The 17,681-nt window shown below is 42.0% G+C and overlaps 1 protein-coding gene and 1 long non-coding RNA gene across 6 annotated transcripts in view; one reads left to right on the top strand and one right to left on the bottom strand.

Moving 5' to 3' along the window:
• LOC308407889 overlaps window positions 1-12,897 on the top strand; it is a 48,990-nt gene extending 36,093 nt beyond the window's left edge. The window contains exon 3 of one of the 2 annotated variants that reach the window (XR_013973739.1): window positions 12,628-12,897. This is a non-coding gene — a long non-coding RNA (uncharacterized lncRNA). Of the gene's footprint in view, window positions 1-9,810; window positions 9,946-12,627 lie in introns of those variants that run through there. The other variant, XR_013973740.1, reaches the window with a different exon arrangement.
• The window catches only part of plekhg5b (pleckstrin homology domain containing, family G (with RhoGef domain) member 5b), a gene marked incomplete at its 3' end in the record, with an annotated part of 79,527 nt that continues 66,422 nt past the window's right edge, over window positions 4,577-17,681 (bottom strand). For 3 of the 4 annotated variants that reach the window (XM_080899828.1, XM_080899831.1, XM_080899830.1), the window contains 13 exons: window positions 12,908-13,099; window positions 11,505-11,675; window positions 10,312-10,407; window positions 9,855-10,055; window positions 9,297-9,407; window positions 9,031-9,180; window positions 8,765-8,902; window positions 8,559-8,678; window positions 8,257-8,389; window positions 7,977-8,092; window positions 7,651-7,805; window positions 6,418-7,467; window positions 4,577-6,190 (listed from right to left, as the gene is read on the bottom strand). In XM_080899828.1, the coding sequence (XP_080755954.1) occupies window positions 6,181-6,190; window positions 6,418-7,467; window positions 7,651-7,805; window positions 7,977-8,092; window positions 8,257-8,389; window positions 8,559-8,678; window positions 8,765-8,902; window positions 9,031-9,180; window positions 9,297-9,407; window positions 9,855-10,055; window positions 10,312-10,407; window positions 11,505-11,675; window positions 12,908-13,099 (2,643 nt within the window). Of the gene's footprint in view, window positions 6,191-6,413; window positions 7,468-7,650; window positions 7,806-7,976; window positions 8,093-8,256; window positions 8,390-8,558; window positions 8,679-8,764; window positions 8,903-9,030; window positions 9,181-9,296; window positions 9,408-9,854; window positions 10,056-10,311; window positions 10,408-11,504; window positions 11,676-12,907; window positions 13,100-17,681 lie in introns of those variants that run through there. The other variant, XM_080899829.1, reaches the window with a different exon arrangement.

Below are 17,681 nucleotides of genomic sequence, written 5' to 3'. Positions count from 1 at the left end.
TAAAATCATCACATAAGGCAACATTTTCCTATGTTCTTTTCCCCAAACGTACATTTTGGTGAGCTTGTGTGAAATGTAGCCTCAGTTTGCATTCTTAGCTGACTGCAGTGGCTCGTATGGTCTTCTGCTGGGCATCCTCTGCATAGCTTTGTTGTAACAAGCAGTTACAACAAAACTTACTATATGGCTTTTTTTTTTATTATGCTTGTCTTTCAAATAAACTCATGTGTTCTCCTGTAATCTAACACTGAGCGTTTATAGTGGCAGAAAATTATTAACTGACTCATTCCTCATAGATCATTTATTATTTAACCTCCTGCAACAATTCCAGGACGTCCAGAGTCAGGTGGGTTATCATAAAGAAGTTCATGGTGACATTAGTATAAAAAGATTACCTCCAGGCATTGAAAAAAAGGAGCGAGACTTTTTTGTTTTTTGTTTTAATTATGAGAACAGTAGAATATGACTTAAAAAAAGGTAATGTTTTTAATAATGCTCTCCCAAGTTCTTCAAACAATTTTTCAAAAGAATGCTGCCGTCAGCCCTATTCTTTCTGCACCTTTTCCTATCAGATTTTTCCTTTCTATTGAAATGCTTTGATTCAGCATTCTGCCAACAGCCAGCCTTTTTATCAGTGACCTTGTGTGGGTTACAGGCCTTGTGGAGGATGATGATCACGATCATCACCTGAATAACTGTCACCCTTCCCTTTGTGGTTGCATGTGCTGAACTAGTCTGAATTAAACAGTGTATTTATAATGTCTGAATAATAATGTATACAAACATGCAACTTTTATCCAGCGCTGGATAAAGACCAGTATTCATAAATATTATAGTAACATTGTCTCCTTCTCTCTGGGTTTTACACAGCTGTGACTGTTAGCTAGCTAATGAGCCTAAAGTCAGCGATATAGATAACTGGGAAAAGTGAAAACTTCATGGTTCATGCTTCAAGGTGTAGACAGGAAGAAATCATTCTGGGACTCTAATAAGTTCTTTACAAAACAGCAACACGTTAACCCCTACTGTTGAAGTTCCTGTAGGAACTGAACAACTCTAAATTCAAGGAAAAGCTGAATTTGTTTTCTTTAAAGCTCAGATGGAACTTGATGGCCTGAACATTCTGACTGCATTGTGGACTTTGTCATGCTGGTACATGGAGAGAGGCACTGAGAACACGTGTGTGCACACACAGCATGTCTCTTCATGCTTGCTCTTCCCCTAGCCCAGTGGTTCCCAAACCTTTTTTGCTAGGCCCCCCTTTGTTTTACAAGAAAAATGTTCGCGCGCACACACACACGCACGCACACACAAATGGCTCTGCGCCCCCCCCCCCCCCCCCCCCCCCCCCCCCAGGCGGGCCCCACACTTTGGGAAGCTCTGCCCTAGCCTCTTGTGTCACTTAGTTTTGCCTTATTATCGTCTTATTTGTTGAAAATTTTGAAATGTAGAGTCTGTGAGCACAAGCAGAAGTTTTTGCTTGAAAAGTAACTGTGGCCTCTTTTTCAAAGGCTTCTCTAATATTTAACGGTCGTGAAATATGTCAAACTTTTCTTCTCCTCTTCACTTAGCTGCTGTTTACAGTTTAAAGTTGTCATCAGGACAAACACTTCTAATTATACTTTGCTCCTCATTTTCTTTAAAAGCAAGAGAAGACAGAACAGATCCAGTAAATCTTTAAGTTTGGTATAGTAATCTGAATTTTCCATTTTTCTATTAACAGACATTTGTTATTAAAGGTAGTGAAAATATACTGTAAAATCTACAGAATTTTCCATTTTACCATTTACAGAATAGTCGTGAAGTTTTTCTAAAGATTTTTTTTACAGTGTAATATGATGTGCCACTGGGACACATAGAGAGGGGAGTAAGCCAGAGCACTGTCAGGAGAAACCTGACATAACAAAGAGAAACCATATTTTTTCAATATTGGCCTCTCTTCAATGGCTCCCTGTTAAATCCAGAATGAATCCAATTTAAAATCCTTCTCACATACAAGATCTTGAATAATCATGCTACAAATTTCAGGTACTATAAGGTCCTCAAGATCTCACGAGAGCACTTTGCGCTGAGACTGCTGGTTCACTTGTGGCTCTTTGGATATTTGAAAGTACAATAGCAGGTCGACCCTTCAGCTTTCAGGCCTCTCTTCTGTGGAACCAGATTCCAGTTTAGATTGGAGAGTCGCCTTTTCTGTTTAAATTTTTTTTTTTTAAGTTTAAAACTTTCCTTTTAAATAAAACGTATAATTGGGGCAGGATCAGGTGACCCTGAACCCTCCTGTAGTTACACCGCAATACACCTAGGCTGCTGTGGTCTTCCCATGATGCTCTGTTTCTTCCTCACTGACCTCTTTTCTGTTTTTGTGTGTTTATATAGCATCTTGTTATTATTAATCTCTGGCTCTCTTCCACAGTGCAGCTTTTGTCCTGTCTTCCTTCTCTCACCCCCAACCGATTGTTTCCCCTTCATGAGCTTGGTTGTGCTCGCACTGTTGACAAACTAGTGGAGGAAAGTATTTTATGGTGGATAAATTCTTTAAAAAACTATTAAACAATAGTTGAATTCTTTAATTAATTGTGATTTGTAAGCATTTATAAAGTTAGTTTGTTAGATCATTGTTCCACAGAGTGGACCTCATGCAGCCCCTATTTTATAGCAAGGAGTTTTACAGATAACATATGGACATGCTTGTTGCTATTTGTCTACTTAATGCGGTTTCCAGGGCTCCGTGAGAGCAGAAAAGGACCAGATGTTCCTTTGCACCATCTGAAGGTCACCAGCATCAGTCTAGTGGCGTTGGTTGTGATCGAGGGCAGATGTTCCCAGGGTTATCCATTCCATATGGCTGCCACTCGTCCACTGGCCTTTTCACAGCACAGCGCTTGTAAACACGCTTCAGTTTGCTGTTCTCTTTTTTTCTGACCCTGTAAAACATGTCCTAAATCCAATCACCTAGTCCCTTTAGAGGGGATGAAGTTGATGAATGGAAATGTGTAGTGGTAGTAGTGACCTATAAGCCCCTATTGAGATTACAGGCAGGCAAGCAGCCAGCCAGCCAGGCCTGGTCAGACCACTGGGAAACGGCTAGAGCTTAAAGAGGGATTGTTTAGATAGACAATAGTGTCTACCTGGTTTTAATCCCCGCTCAGAAAGAGTATAGAGGATTGGCAGAGTTTAATAAATGAAAGTGCTCCTATAATCAGGATTTGCCAAAGTGCCCCTTTGTGTTAATCGGACATTTTTTACAGCATGGTTTTTGACATCTGCCACAGCAAGTGGTGTTAACCCTCTGCTGCCCCAGCTGTACGCAGCACATTTGCACCAGACTTCATGCAGAGAAAAGCAAAAAGGGAGAAGTAAGTAAAGTTACACCGTTTAGTGTTCATGCACATTTCTGTTCTGTTCTGTACTTTAAGAGATGGTACAGAAATGTTTCTTCATAGCATCTTTATTCAGCAGTTGTTGTTAAAAAAGCCTAACGCGGGTGTGTTGCAGCATCCCTTTTTTACCTTATAACTTGTTCATATTTTATAGTGTGTCATAATGTACTTGCATATACTCTATAGGTTTTAGCCAGATTGCAGCCATCATGGCACAACCTCTTTACTTACTTAGCAGAGGCTAATAGAACGAGGATGTGTAATTACTTCAGAGCTAAAATAGAAAGCTGCATTTTATTTAATTAAAGTTCAGCGCATCAGCAGTAAAGCATAATAAAATTGTTTTAAAATCAAGGATTACAACAGTAAATCCCAATGGGCCAGATGTGAGAATGGGAGGGGCCGCTGCATTCTGGGACCAGATTAAACAGAAAATCCCACAGGGCCGCACTGTCTTTTTCCTGCAGCTTAGGGGCTTGTGTGGATTCAACATGCTGTAATCCACCGATTAGCTGATATAATCACCTGTAAATACACCTTGGCCGGGACGTTACTCTCGGCCATTAGGCTCTGGTCTAATGCTCCACATGTTCGTCGGACCGTTTACTGTTGAGACGGGTCGGATTTCACCTCATCTGAACTTTCTGGGAATTTGAAGCAGACGGTCGGCCCAGACAGACAGCTGTACTGACTGTGTGATCCAAATGAGTTCTCAGAAACTTAACTGGAAAATATAAATGCTCTTTGAATCCAAATTAAACCCAAACTAAGTAGAATATAAGTGGTTTGAAGCAGCATTGTAATTCTACTTTGTCTATTTGCTCAAAGCACATTTCAACACTGCATGCTAATACTTATAATTACAATAAATGTTAACATTTTACATTCAAAACTAGTTCAATATTTGTGCTTTGCCATTATATTTATGGTACTAAACCAAAGCTGAAGTTACAGGTGAAAAGGTAACGCTTACACAAACTTCAGAGAAAAGTAATTCACGCACTGCACTGTATATATTTAAGTTCTTACTTAATCTAAATATGCCAATACATCGTCTGCCACTGCTCTGCTGATCTTATATCAAATAAGTTGATCTAATGAATTGCTGCCACACATGGTCAGGTCGGTCTGGTGTAATTTGCCCCTCAACGTTCTTTCGCCACCTGCTGTCTGTGCACGGTTAAGAACACAAGAGACGGGAACAGTCTGACCAGTTCATGTTGTTTTAATGCCATGCCGTTCAGATTCAGCCTCTCTCCTCAAATCACTCCATTACATTGGATTAAACCATTAAAAAGAGGGATTGTATCTGTATTTGAGCCTGTGTTGAATTATTATTTTGTAAGACACTTTATAGTCATTACTGAAAAAGGAAACACATTATTTTGGTTCATAGCACATTAATGCCTGGCAAGGGAAAAAAAAATATTAAGACTAAATTGACCCAAAAAAAAAGAAATCACAAAACACAGAAGCAAACAATATAAACAATATCTTATATATAAAACAAATGAGTCATAATAAATATTACATAAACACACAAAAAACTAAACACTTAACTTATTTGGTTTGGGCAACATTTTGAGTAAAGTCCGTAATTACTGATCTGAAAAGCCAAACATCAGTGTGAATGTTACGTTTACTGTTTTTTTTTTCTTCCCCTTAAATCTCCCAGAGAACACCATTCATCTAAAATGAGAGTCACCACCCCAAACTTTTTATTTAGCCTCCTCTTTCTAGCAAGAAACACAATCACGTGTGCACTCCTTTTGTTTTTCCTATAAATCAGTTCCTGTGTGTGCTTGTAAGCCATCCAAGCCTTTATATAGTGCAGAAAATTCCACAAAACAGCTTTAGTCACACATGTTCTGTCTATTTTTTAGGAATATCTTCTCACTAGTTCAACCTACAATCAAATAAAGAAGAATCAAGTCTTTATGAGCTGATATGCGATTGGCTGCTTTGGACTTGCTTTGCCTTTTTGCACTTTTTATTTATTTAATAATTTTTTTGCTGGGAATCTACCAGCTCTACAAGTCTTCCATCTTTGTGTTTGTAATAGAACGGGAGCAATTTTGGTTCAGTCAGGATTGGACTCATAAGTCAAATGTAGACATTCATTCACAGTCACACACAGATGTCTTTACAGCAAACACGTACAAATAAAAATTCATTGTGACTGTAAATGTAAATTCACTCATTAGTGACCTTTCTACTTAACAAAGATAACTGTGCAATTTTTTTTTTTTACTTTTCTGAAGCAAACCAGGACTAGTACAAGTATCAAGAGCTCGTCTTAGGCGCCGTTTTCTTGTTCAGCCACGTGTAGAGAAGATTTTCAAGATTTAGTTTTCCCTCTTTTCACCTCAGAAGAAGGGAGAAGTGCAGGACTCAGCTCCACCTTTTCTCTGGTGTGGAGTGCAGTAATGAGGTCTTAAGGCCTCCGCCGGGATGCCTCCTGTCTGTAGGGGCTCCTTACGTACTCCGCCCAAAGTCCAACTTAAGGTTCCAGCCCCCATTAATGCTACTTCCGTTGCAAAGTGCAAGCAGTTAATATCTCTCTGCCCCTCCCTCCCATTTGAGTAATTTGGAAACCAACGCAACAGCAAAATCAAAAACACAAATGGATTGCTATTGTTGTGATGTTAAAAAAAAGGGACAGTCATTGTCCAAAAAGCAACAGGAAGGGAGAGGGCAGGAAGAGAGCGAGTGCATTTGTGTGTTCAGTCCATCCTCATAAAATAGGGATTCTTCCTTGTAATGTCCATATGCCACCAGTCAGCATTTGGAAGAGCTGTTATACCTCCCTGGGGGGAGAAAGGATAACATTAATACACACATACCTTTCAGGAAAAGTACCTAAAACAAAATTTAGGAGCATTTCCTCACTTCCTTCTTTGAGATCAAAAACACTCCTGTATGTATAATAAATATGCAGCTGAAAACAGAAGGGCACAAGGAGCCTGGCTCTGTGAGACTAAGTTTCTTCTCAAACTATCAGATTATTTCTTATATAATAGAAGTAATGACTTACGATGCTGTCAGTGTGGAGTTCAGGACAAGAGTGGTGCGTATCCTGTACAGCTGAGCCAGCGTCAGCTTCTTGTGTTGGCCTGGAGATTTTCTCTTTTTGGGCGATGCCTCCGCTGCTGACTTGGCTTTCTTATCTAAGCAGGCAGAAGGAGTCACTTCCCCATCTGAGCTGTTGCTCTGAGAATCGTTATCCTCGCATTGTCCGTCGGGCGCCCCGTGGCCATGCCTGGCTTCCGCCCTCCTCAGGGTGGCACTGAGTTTGTCAGAGGGCAAGCTAATGCTCAAGCAATCGTCAGACTGGTCGAGGTCAGTGGAAAATAACTCCTTGTTTTCCACTGACGAGTTCTGGTCCAGCTCGGACATGCTCTTACTGTGCGACAGCTTTGACGTGTCCATGTCTCCGCACAGCGATTGGTCCTGCGTCTCAGAGCTGAGGGAGTGTGTGTGGGAGATGGGGTGGCTACCATGAAAGTGTTGCAGGAGGTTGTCTTCGGAGCGGGATAGAGCCAGAGAGGACAACCCCAGGAGGCAATGGAGTCGGGGGTGTACATGAGGCCGCCGACGAGGTTTAGAGGACTGGACAACTGACACCTGAGACCCTAATGAAGCATCCTCCTCTTCTTCCTCTTCTTCATCCACTTCTTCTAATTCTGTCTCTTCGTGCTCTGGCTCCTGACTCTCCCTGTCTCCCTCTTCCTCCTCAGTCTCCTCGCCTTCACTTTGGCCAGGCTGTGGCTGCAGTTCTCTTAGGAGGGATTCAGGGGAGAGGGTACCGTAGGCGCTGTCCATGGAAAGAGAGCGGCACTGGGGGTCCAGGTCCTCACTGTCTGGTCCCGTGCCCTGATTGTGCTCAGTGTAGATGGCGGAGTGGACTCTGAGTGGACTTGACGACTTCTGACCCACAGACCTGTCAGAAAGGGAACCCACAGCGCTATCCAAGTCTTTATTAGCGCTTTCCTGGAGGTTTATGTTGGAAGCAGGAATTTCTGAGTGCTCGCTGGGCTCATCGACATCCATCACTGATAGGGTCTCAGTGGAACCGTCTGATTGACTGAAAGGAGAGTTTTGGTTGAACGTTAGACTTAAAAAGCTCACCAGAAAGCGTGTAAGGAAAACATCAGAGACAATAATGGATCACTTTAAGGAATAGTTTGAGATTTTAAGAAAACAATTTGTGTAGAGTTCTATTCATGTTACAAAAGTGCAGCAGATTTTATTCTTTACACTTCAGTACCTTGAGTTTTGCTGATCCTTGTGACTCAGCAAAGGGGAACTTGTAGTGGAGTTGCTGCTCTCATCTTCCTCCTCCTCTTCTCCATCCCCCATACATCTCTTCTGACTGTCCTGCTGGCGGAGGAACTCCTCAGTGCGAAGCCTTTGGAGCTGGTTCTAAATTGAAAAGCACCATTTACATTAAATATGTAAATGACTGTAAAAATTTGTGCTTCTAAAGTAAAAATTAAAAAAAAAATAAAAAAAACAAAAAAAAAAACACACATAAAAATCTCATATCTGGATGCTGTCCGATATTTTTTCTATAATAAAACATTGCTATCCTACCTGGACATTGCAGATTGCATCTATCCAACTTCGCCCCTGGGTGGCGCTGTTGGCTTGGAAAGTGTACGCTGCCACTGCACTCTTGAATTCATTGAGGTAGATGAGGATGAAAGAGCCTGTAGGAGACATAAAACGTGAAAAATTTAGTACTCTGTGGATTGAAAAGTCACCTATATAATTAAATAGCTTCTCAAAAGGTGAGAATTTCCTGGATTTTCTGCTTTATTAAAACAAAAAATATATATTATTCAGGAGTTAAAGTCAGTATTTGAGCACTCACCTGGGTCTTTGAGTTCCTTACAGATGACGTTGTGAATAAGGAGAGGCTGACGGATAATTTTGACTTTCTCCACTCTTTTCACCGGCTTAGTAATTAGCAGCAGGTCGGTGAACAGAAAACAATAGACCTCCATCTGTGGGGACAGTAAACTCATTTCAGTTATGGTAACTCTTGTAATGTTTTACACATCTGCAGTTTTTGTGAGATTTACCGCAAAGGAAACATGAGAATCCACGTGTAATCTGAATATAAAGATAAGAGCTCATCGTGTGTTTCCAAGCAGTCATGCGAGTCAATCTTACCCTACTGTCTTTGCCCTCCTTCATCCTCAGCGCGCCCTCGAGATGCAGCTGTCGAGTCTCTTCCGGAGATACATCTCTCATGGGAGCCATGAGGTCAAAGTGGTTGTACTCCTTGAGGATCTGAGGGGGGAAAGATAAAGGCATGAAGCAGAGTTTGACATGAAGTCTAATTTTAGGGCACTGGGGTATTGTAAAGTGTTTCTTACCTTCTCCACTTCTTCACTGCTCCCCTCTACAGCCTCATAGCAGTCTATACGGGCAGAGATGGTGGCGAGCTTCTGTTGTTCTTGACGCTGTCGCATCTGGGAGTCTACGCTGTTGATAAAGCCCTCTACTGTGGCAACCTTAATTGGAAAACAATGACAAACATACATTTGCATTCAGACCTCAGGCAGGGTGACAAGCAGTCAAAGCATATACTTTAGTGTAAATGAGAAAAACAGCACTTTCTAAATGCTTTCCAAGTTCTTACCATGCTGCTGACAATGTCACGGGTTGCTGGTTCATCTGTCTTCTTGAGAAGAATCTTCAGTAGGAGCGGGTATTTGGTCAGTCTCTGGTGAGGCTTTGCCAACATGTCGGCCAGCTTCAGACGGTTACACTGCTTATTGGTCTCTGCCCACTGAATTGAGTCAGACAAAAGCAGGAAGTCAGGCATCAGAAATGAGGAGAAAAGCCAAGGATGAGTTTTTGGGCAGAGAGCATCTGGGATTATCGTAATGGTAAGAGAAACCTTACCGTGACGTAGGTCCTGAAGAGCTCATTGTCCCTGAGAAGCGTGCGCATGTACTCCATGCAACCCTCCTCCTCCATGCAATAACGGATGTAGGGCTTGAACATGGTGCCAAACTGAACCCACACACAGAAACAAAGACATGCGTCATATTTACTTCTGTCATCAGGAAAACAAAGACGTACTAGCTGCTAATTCACGTTTCTTATCCTATTTATGCTTAAAAATTGTGAAACAGCAAGATTTTATGTTTACTGGCATCCAGTGCAGTGTACCTTTAACCCAACTAATCAGGTGAATTGATAAAACACCTAAACCTTTATATGAGTCATAGTTACATAATCAGTCACACTTTTATATTGAACATGTAGTTACATGGTAATTACATTATTTATTAAATATAAAACCCTGGATTTTTTGACTTTGGAAAGATGCACTCAATGCTTTAAACCAAGATAAAGTTTCTATACTATTTAAATTAACTAGATGTCTTTCTTTTTTGTCTGGGGGTGCATGCAGGGTTTGGATTCTCTTTTGTTGCATCTGTGGAGTCTGAAACTAACCGTTCTGAAACCATGGTGAAGGTCAGTGGGGTCGAGCAGAGCCCGGGCTTGCCTAGCCTTCTTCAGGGCAGGCAGCATGACCTGGGTCCAAAGGGAGGTGTGGAGGCGGACGATCTCCTGAATATTGCTGAACAACTTGGCGGGTTCCACCTCAGTCAGCAGGCCGCTCTCCTGCAGGTTCAGCAGCCCACACAGGAACAACTGCAAGAAGGGAGACATAAAAAGAGCGTAAGCCCTGAATATTACGACAGTAATCTGATGTAAGGCACTGCAGTTACGTCTCAACTTAAACTCCTTGTTTATTAGACAGCGATATAGGCCCCACACTTTGTCAATGTCTAATGAAAAAGAGCTTCATTGTATGTCTTATCTTTTACACTACACAACCCTCTTCATCTTACACAGTATGCAATTTATATATGCGTGAACAGACAACAAAAGCATTCTTTGCACTTACATCAGTGATGACTCGGAGTTTCTTTATGTAGGTAGCCTCTGTGTGCAGCAGCTCCCATATTGCTTCCTGCTGGTGGAACTGGCGTCTTGTCAGTGTCTGCGCACACACAGATTTTATTCATAAACATACACAATATTTATACGTTCCTCTCAACTGTTACAATATTAGCGTAAACTTCCTTTAGATTAGACATTTTAATCGCACCTCATTCCCATGTCAGAGTTTGGAGTACAACGATTACATCAGACATTTAAGCTAAATACTAAAACTCCCCAACAATATTTCCTCAGAAACTGTTTACATATACAAAAAAGTAAGAAATGAAAGGACTTAAAGGACAGTTCCAAGAACTTTTAGTTATTAATAAATGAACAATTAACTAAATGTTCACTTTCAAAACAAATCAAGTTACTGATTGCTTAGAATAAGGATAAGTGGTACAACATGGTGTGAGCCTAACAAACCATTTTTCCGCTTTACTCTTTAATTAAACACATCTTTATTATTTCTGCATACTTCCTTATGATTTCATGCTATAATGTAAATTGTATCCATACGTCAGTCGCGACGGTTGCTTATTGTCTTAAAAGTTCCACAGGAAATCTGTCACCCAACGCAACAAAAACAACAGTTGTTTCCTTGTGATGTTCTCATATTTTTTTACCGTAACTCACATCACCAACATTATTGTGTTTCAGCAATCAAGACAGTAATGTGTTCGGTGTAACTAACCATCAGAAGTACATTTACAGTATGAAAGACAGTATGTGTTGAGCAATAACCGCTAGCCCTGCTGATTGATCGTGGACTCGTTAACTCGTTACCATGTGCAACAACTCGGCGACGGCATGAGATGTGCGGCACAGAAATTCAGTTCCTTGTGGTAACATAACAGCGAAGTGCATTATAACCAGTATTTCAGGAAAAGAGGCATCAGGTTGAGTGTAAGAATGAGAAAGATAGATATAAGGAAGTAAGAATTGTGCACACACCAGAAACCAGCATGCATGCAAGTAATGTCATGAATGAGGAAATTGTAATGCCAAACCATTCGTGGTTCAGCATTACACCACTGGAAGTTACAAATATCTGCATTGATTCTAGTAGGAAACTGATTTTTTTCCATTATGTCTGCGCATACACGACAAGACAAAAGTGGGTGTGTTTGTGTGGTTTGCTTATCTGCACTGTACCTCTGAGTTGTCCAGTAGCGTTTGCCAGCTGTCCTCTAGGGATAGGTCGATCTCCTCCTCCTCCTCCTCCCAGGAGTCCTGGTGGAAGGAGAGCTGTCGTGGCACCTTTGGCAATCCAAACAATGAGTAGGTCTGGAGTTTGCTCTGGAGCTGCTCCAGTCGATCCACCTCCTGCGATCAGATAAAAAACAATTTCAAAAACAGATGTGACTATTTTGAACAGAAACATGAAGAGACGCAAAAGTAACTGTCCATTTGTGTGACTGTTTATTGTTACATTCAAACTGTAAGTAGAGAGGGGTCTGTGTATTATAAGCATACACAATCCCGTCCTTGCTGGCGCCTAGGCCGCTATTCAGGTCTTTGTTCAAGCTGGCAGGCCTTATGTAGTTATGAAAATGAGCTCCGTGCATTGAGACCATCTTAACAATAGGAGACGGGGAGTGGGGTGAGTGCTACAAAACAGTGGAAAGAAACGGAGCGGGAGGATTGTGCTTCTTGAAAACAGTCAACAAAAAGTCAGAAATGTATGGGGGGAAAAAAGATCCAAAGTTAGGACTTCTCGCTAAAGTTTGGTGTGAAAGCAGCTCAATGTTGTTTAACCCTACAATATGGAGGATGCCAAAGGTCCAGACCCAGGTGCAGGATCTCTGGCCCTGAGGGGATTTAAGGGGACCAAATAAATTGAAAAGGGATGGGCCCAGCAATGACAGGTGACTGACAGAAACTGTCTCCATTTGACATCTGCCACTGTTAAGGATGTGACCTCAGGGGATGAAATACAATGGAAGGCATGTTTGTGTGTGGGCGCGTGCCTGTCCTTCATTAGAATCAAAGTTGATTATCATTTTCAAAAACCTCTGATCCAGAAAGAGAAAGCCTTTGCTTAGGTTAACCTTGCGATCTTTAACGAGAGCTGAAAGGCAGACGGCGTTCCTTTTAAACAGAGCCAGGTTTACGCCTTCCCTATTTTCCATTCCTTATGATAAACTTGTTTATCAGCCATGTGATAAAAAGTTAAAAGTAGGAAATTTCCAGAAAGGATAGTGTTTTAAAAATCAAGATAAGAGTGGATAAAACTGAGTGCTAACAGAAGGCTTTTCCTCTACCTACTCATTTCCAGAGCTGCTGGGTGGAAAGTATGTGAGCCAACAAGTCAGGAGAACTTTGAAAGGAAATGACTTCACCAGGGCTCAAGGGGGATATGGCCTTCTGACCCCCTCCCACTGCTGCTTGCTACTGTTCTGTTTGTTTTTTTAATGTTTTCTTAATCTCAGACATCGTCTGGGCAACAAGCCTGCCTCCTACAGCCCTTTATAGCCAAAAGAAAGTGCAGCACTTTCACTTGGAACGAGATTGCACTCGCTTCTGTGATCATGTGATCGCAACCCTGTCGGCATTACCTTGCCAAAAGACCCCGCTCCAGCGTTGGAACTGAAGAAGCCACTGAAGCGGCTGGCAGCACGGTTCTTCCAGCTGTCGGGCCCAGCCCCTACAGCAGGTAGAGAGCCACCGATCTGTCCCAGAGCATCTGGGGTTGGGATATTCGCCTCACCCAGAAACTCTGTTATGTTCTTCCTCCGTCGGGCCTGACCCTGCGAGACAGAGAGAACAGACAAAAATCAGTTACATGATAGACCGTAATAGGAGGGAAAAAAAAGATCCAATGAGTGAATGAGGGGAATTATAACTGTTTCCAGCCAGACGCATCGAAAGAGACAATGACGAAATGATAGGACAAACAGGAAATCTGAAAGGGGAATTCTGAGCCAGGGATGACATCAACAGGACCGTTAAAACTATCCAAATGCCTGGACACAAACAGGAGAGGGAAGGACTGCCACTTCCTCGCTGTGTATGTTCACTGCATCACAAGGAGCAGGCGGGAGGTTGTTCCAAAAGAACAGACGGCCGAGTCTGGCCATTGTTCCCTGTCCATTGTTACCCTGTCAGCAGGCCCTGGCGTGCGCCCTCGCTCATGCAATCTCTGTACACTTTACGAGCAGCAGCAAAGCAAACAAACAGGGGCCACCTCAGTATCTGAGGAAGCAGTTGTTTTTGTCGTCGGAGTGTCAATGCTGAAGAATCTGCTGGTCAGGAGTCAGCAAGAGGCAGGACATCGACACCCCGCCACACTTCAAACACAGCAAAAGGAACTCACATTCCTGGACACTGACACCATTTCTGAAACTCGCCGTCCATTCCAGTGAAATTCTTTTACTCATCACCCCCCCAGAAACACAAACAAGCCTACACAAACACAATGTGGTAAAAACACCAAGCTGCTGCACTGATGGATATCACAGATGCACTTTCCAATTCTTCTGGTCCAAAACTGTCTGACTCGTGAAATTTCACAAAATAGTAAACAGCCAGTTTTAATTCATCACAGCCTAAAGTTTACTATTACAAATAACTGACATATAATTTGAGGACTATCAAATTTTAAAATGTACCACAGATTAAAGCAAACTAAGACTGCACTTGACTTTTACTTTAGGGGAAACTGCAGGAACAAGAAGACTAGATAAAAAGCCTTGATTACTTGTAAAATGTAAACGGTTTTCAAGATAAAGTAATGATAACTGCCTGTCACCATAAACGTTTCTAGCATGTATATGTTACACAATGGAATGTAAACTGAAGCTAAAAAATGAAAAACTCTGGCTGAAATGTTGCATTGTGAAGACTCATTTCAGGAGGGCCTTAATGGTACCACTTAACTACAATGAAGGTGCATAAGTGTCCTATACAGGGTTGCATAATGAGTAAGTAAATCTAAATTTTTAGTCCTTTCATCTTTCAGGAGTTATTACCAAAGAGAGCAGTGACCTAACTGCAGAGTGACATCTTGGCTTTAAAACAAAAACTAAAGTGAAAGAGGGGAAAGGGACAAATTTGGAGGCGCTTTAGTTGAAAGGGAAACGAGCATGGAGCCATTTAGGGACTTTTTGTTGGTCCAACTGGTCAAGGACACAGGTGGTAGGAAGTGCCGAGTCCCCATGGTCAAACAGGGAAAATCTGAACCCTGTGCTACTGAGAGCGCACGACTGGTCAAACTGAAACCTGATTCATTTGTCTGACTTTGCTGTACAAGGCAATCAAAGAACAGGGTTTTATACATTTAAAGGAGGCTGTAATAATGGCAAAGAAAAGCAGCTAAAGTATTTCTACATATCAGATGGCATACATGAAGGAAACTTTGGATCAGAAATGAACACCGTGAACAGTTTAAAAACCTGTTTTTGAGGAAACCACTTTCAGCCTCAAGGCCAGGAAGTTGTAATTATAACCACCAAGGGATAAATGCCATCAGCAGTTTCCCACCATATTAACAGTGCTCACCATTGAAGCCAGCGGCATGTCAAAAGTAACAAAAACCATCCTAATCCTTCAATTGGATTCATGGATCGCAGCCCATTCTGGAGCCAGCTGCTGCTCTCTGTCAACCTCTCGCCTCCTCTCTTTCCACTTCCACTGTGAAACACACATCCACGTCGTCCTCGTTGTTCAGTTCAGCCGATGCAAAGTCAGTCAAAGAAGTCGAATGACAGCTACAACACTCCCACGTTATTTCATCATCAGAACTTGAACTTCAATAAGTCTGCAAACGCCTATTCCAGCTGACAGGATCCGGGTTACCCGCCGCGTCCTGCAGAGTCCGATCGCAGCTTCTCTTTGAGCCGGGACGTATCTGTGTCCTGCCCTGCTGTTCCGACAGTCAGCGGTGAACCTACTCACTGAGGCGCCCAGCCTGCTTGCATTTCACACACGCACTGGCCAGAAGTCATAGCAACCAGGAGGATCCTGCCTCATTGTGTTGGGCAGGAAAGAGGAGGCACCAGAGGAGGCTGATCTGAATATTAGGAGGTGGAGCTTTTGCGGCAGCTTTCAGGGAGCTCCCTGGTTTGAACAAGCATCCTGGTACTTGTGGTGATGCCAAATGGTCTTTAGTCTCAACAGGCTGCTCTGAAGTACAAATAAACTATCAACTCCCTGCTTGTGAATCAGGCACACTTTGGTTTTCTTCCCTCCCCCAAAGGATTCACCCCCCGATTAGCCCTGCTTGTAGTGCAAGCAAATTGCAGTTTGGATACTTCTTTTTTTACTCTTATTTGGACGCAAAGCCATTATTCTTTGCCATCTTTAATCGCTGTTTTGCTTTAGAGATCCTTAAACAATGCCATGCAACGGAGTCAAAACAAGGAAAGAAATTCCCCAATAATGACAAAAAGGGAAATCCCCTTTGTTTACTTGCTTGTTTTAGCACATTCAAAATGCTGCTTATGCCAAGCAGATAAGCTCGAGCGGGCGCACAGCTTCTCAAAATGAAAAGGCTCAGAACTTTCTAGATAAAGTAGATTACGAGAGAATTAAGTCCAGAGATTGTTGGGGTTGTGTGAGTTTACATTAGCTATTTTTTTGTCAGTATCTCAGGATATTTGGGTTTTGGGCTGAAGATCAAACAAAAGTTGTAATTGGCACTTTGGCATACTGAATAAATCTAATCAGATTATTATAATTAGCATAACAATAGATCTTGACTACAAGAACTATACAACAGTTGGTAACAACTCTAAACATTACAGTCAAAGAAATTATATTTATCTTAGTAATTACACTGCCCATTAGTTCTTCAGTCAGACCAAATATAGATGAGTCACAATAATAAAACCAACTAACATAGGTCTTCTTGTTACAACGCCTGCAACACAATGTTTTTTCTGGATTACTTTGAATCCTGGCACACACAATGGTTTGATGACACTCCCCAACAAGCACAGCTACACACCCTGCCATACTGCAAAACCTGGTGCTGGTTTGGTTCCCAAACTCTACAGACCCCAGCCATAACCTGCTACTAATAGGACTCAAAGGATCCAATAGCACCATCCTGGTACCAGACAACACAGACATATTCTATGATCCTATGTTTTGGTGGCATAATGAGGATCTGGTGGCAAACATTAAGCCGCTCAACTCATTTCTGCCCAACTAATTATGTTTACAAGCTTTTCCTCGGGCCTACTGTGTAAACCTGACCTGAGCGGTCTCTGTTATAAAGCAACACAATTTGGGAACAGACTTGTTCAGCAGGTCTAGTTGGGGCCAGTCAGGTTAATGATATCAAGCACCGAGCTTGCCCACACAGCCTTATCTTATCACTGTAGTTTGTAGCATCAACCTTGGCCTGTAAAGAAGAACAATCATAAAATGGGAAGGGATTGTATTGAAGTAAGTGGTGACAAAGAGAAAAGTAGTGCCCCCCCCCCATTACTCACTGTGCCCCTGCAACTACCTTTATGCAACTGATAACAACTTCCCTTGATCAGGAAAGTTGATTAACGATGGGAAAAAGTGTGCACACTGACCTTCCTCAAAGCTTGAATACACACCAGCTTAAGCAGTAAAACACACATAACGTGTGCTTAACCAGGAAATTAAAGCTGAGAGAAACTCCACGTTAGTCAACACACATGTGCCAAATATTTGCCATTTTTAAAAAAAGCAATCATTTGATTAAAAAAATGACTCGATTATTTGTTCACTGCAGCTAAAAAACAAAAACATAATTTTTTTAGACAAAGAAAAGCAGTAAAAATACTCATATCTTCCACTGCACTTTGACCAATCAACAGGCCTCTCACCTGACTCTCAGTTAATGTTGGTGTCGGTGGTTCAGGAATCTCCGTGTGCACATTCAGTAGGTCCCAGCTGCGCCAGGATGTAAGACGGACAAAACGAACCATTTTCCACAGGAAAAAAAATTAAATTAAATAAATAAGACCCCCGATTTGGGGGAAAAAAGGGTCCAGAGTAATCAGAAAAGCAGAGGCACTTCCAGGAAAGCACAGTCCTGACAACAGTGCAAGCGGAGAGAAGCATCACACTTTCTTCTCTTGCATAAGTCTCACTCTGTCTGCCTAAGCCTTCAGGTACTGTGTACTGAAGACCAAAGGTCACACAATCACAATCATAAAGGTGTGTGTGTGTGTGTGTCTGCTCTGCAGAAATCTCCTCCTCCAGGCATTAGGGGAAGTCCTTTGTCTTTCCAGCACACGAACACGCCTCCTCACCCTTCTCAGGTTTTGGCACCTCCCACACTATATGGGGAATTCATAATGGACTCTTAACAGCTAACATAATTACTGTAATTCTACAAAAGACATGAATCAT

The sequence above is a fragment of the Rhamphochromis sp. 'chilingali' genome, assembly GCF_963969265.1.
Source record: "Rhamphochromis sp. 'chilingali' genome assembly, chromosome: 12".
NCBI lineage: Eukaryota > Metazoa > Chordata > Actinopteri > Cichliformes > Cichlidae > Rhamphochromis > Rhamphochromis sp. 'chilingali'.
Note: the sequence above shows the minus strand (reverse complement) of the source record. Positions and strands in the feature narration are given on the sequence as shown.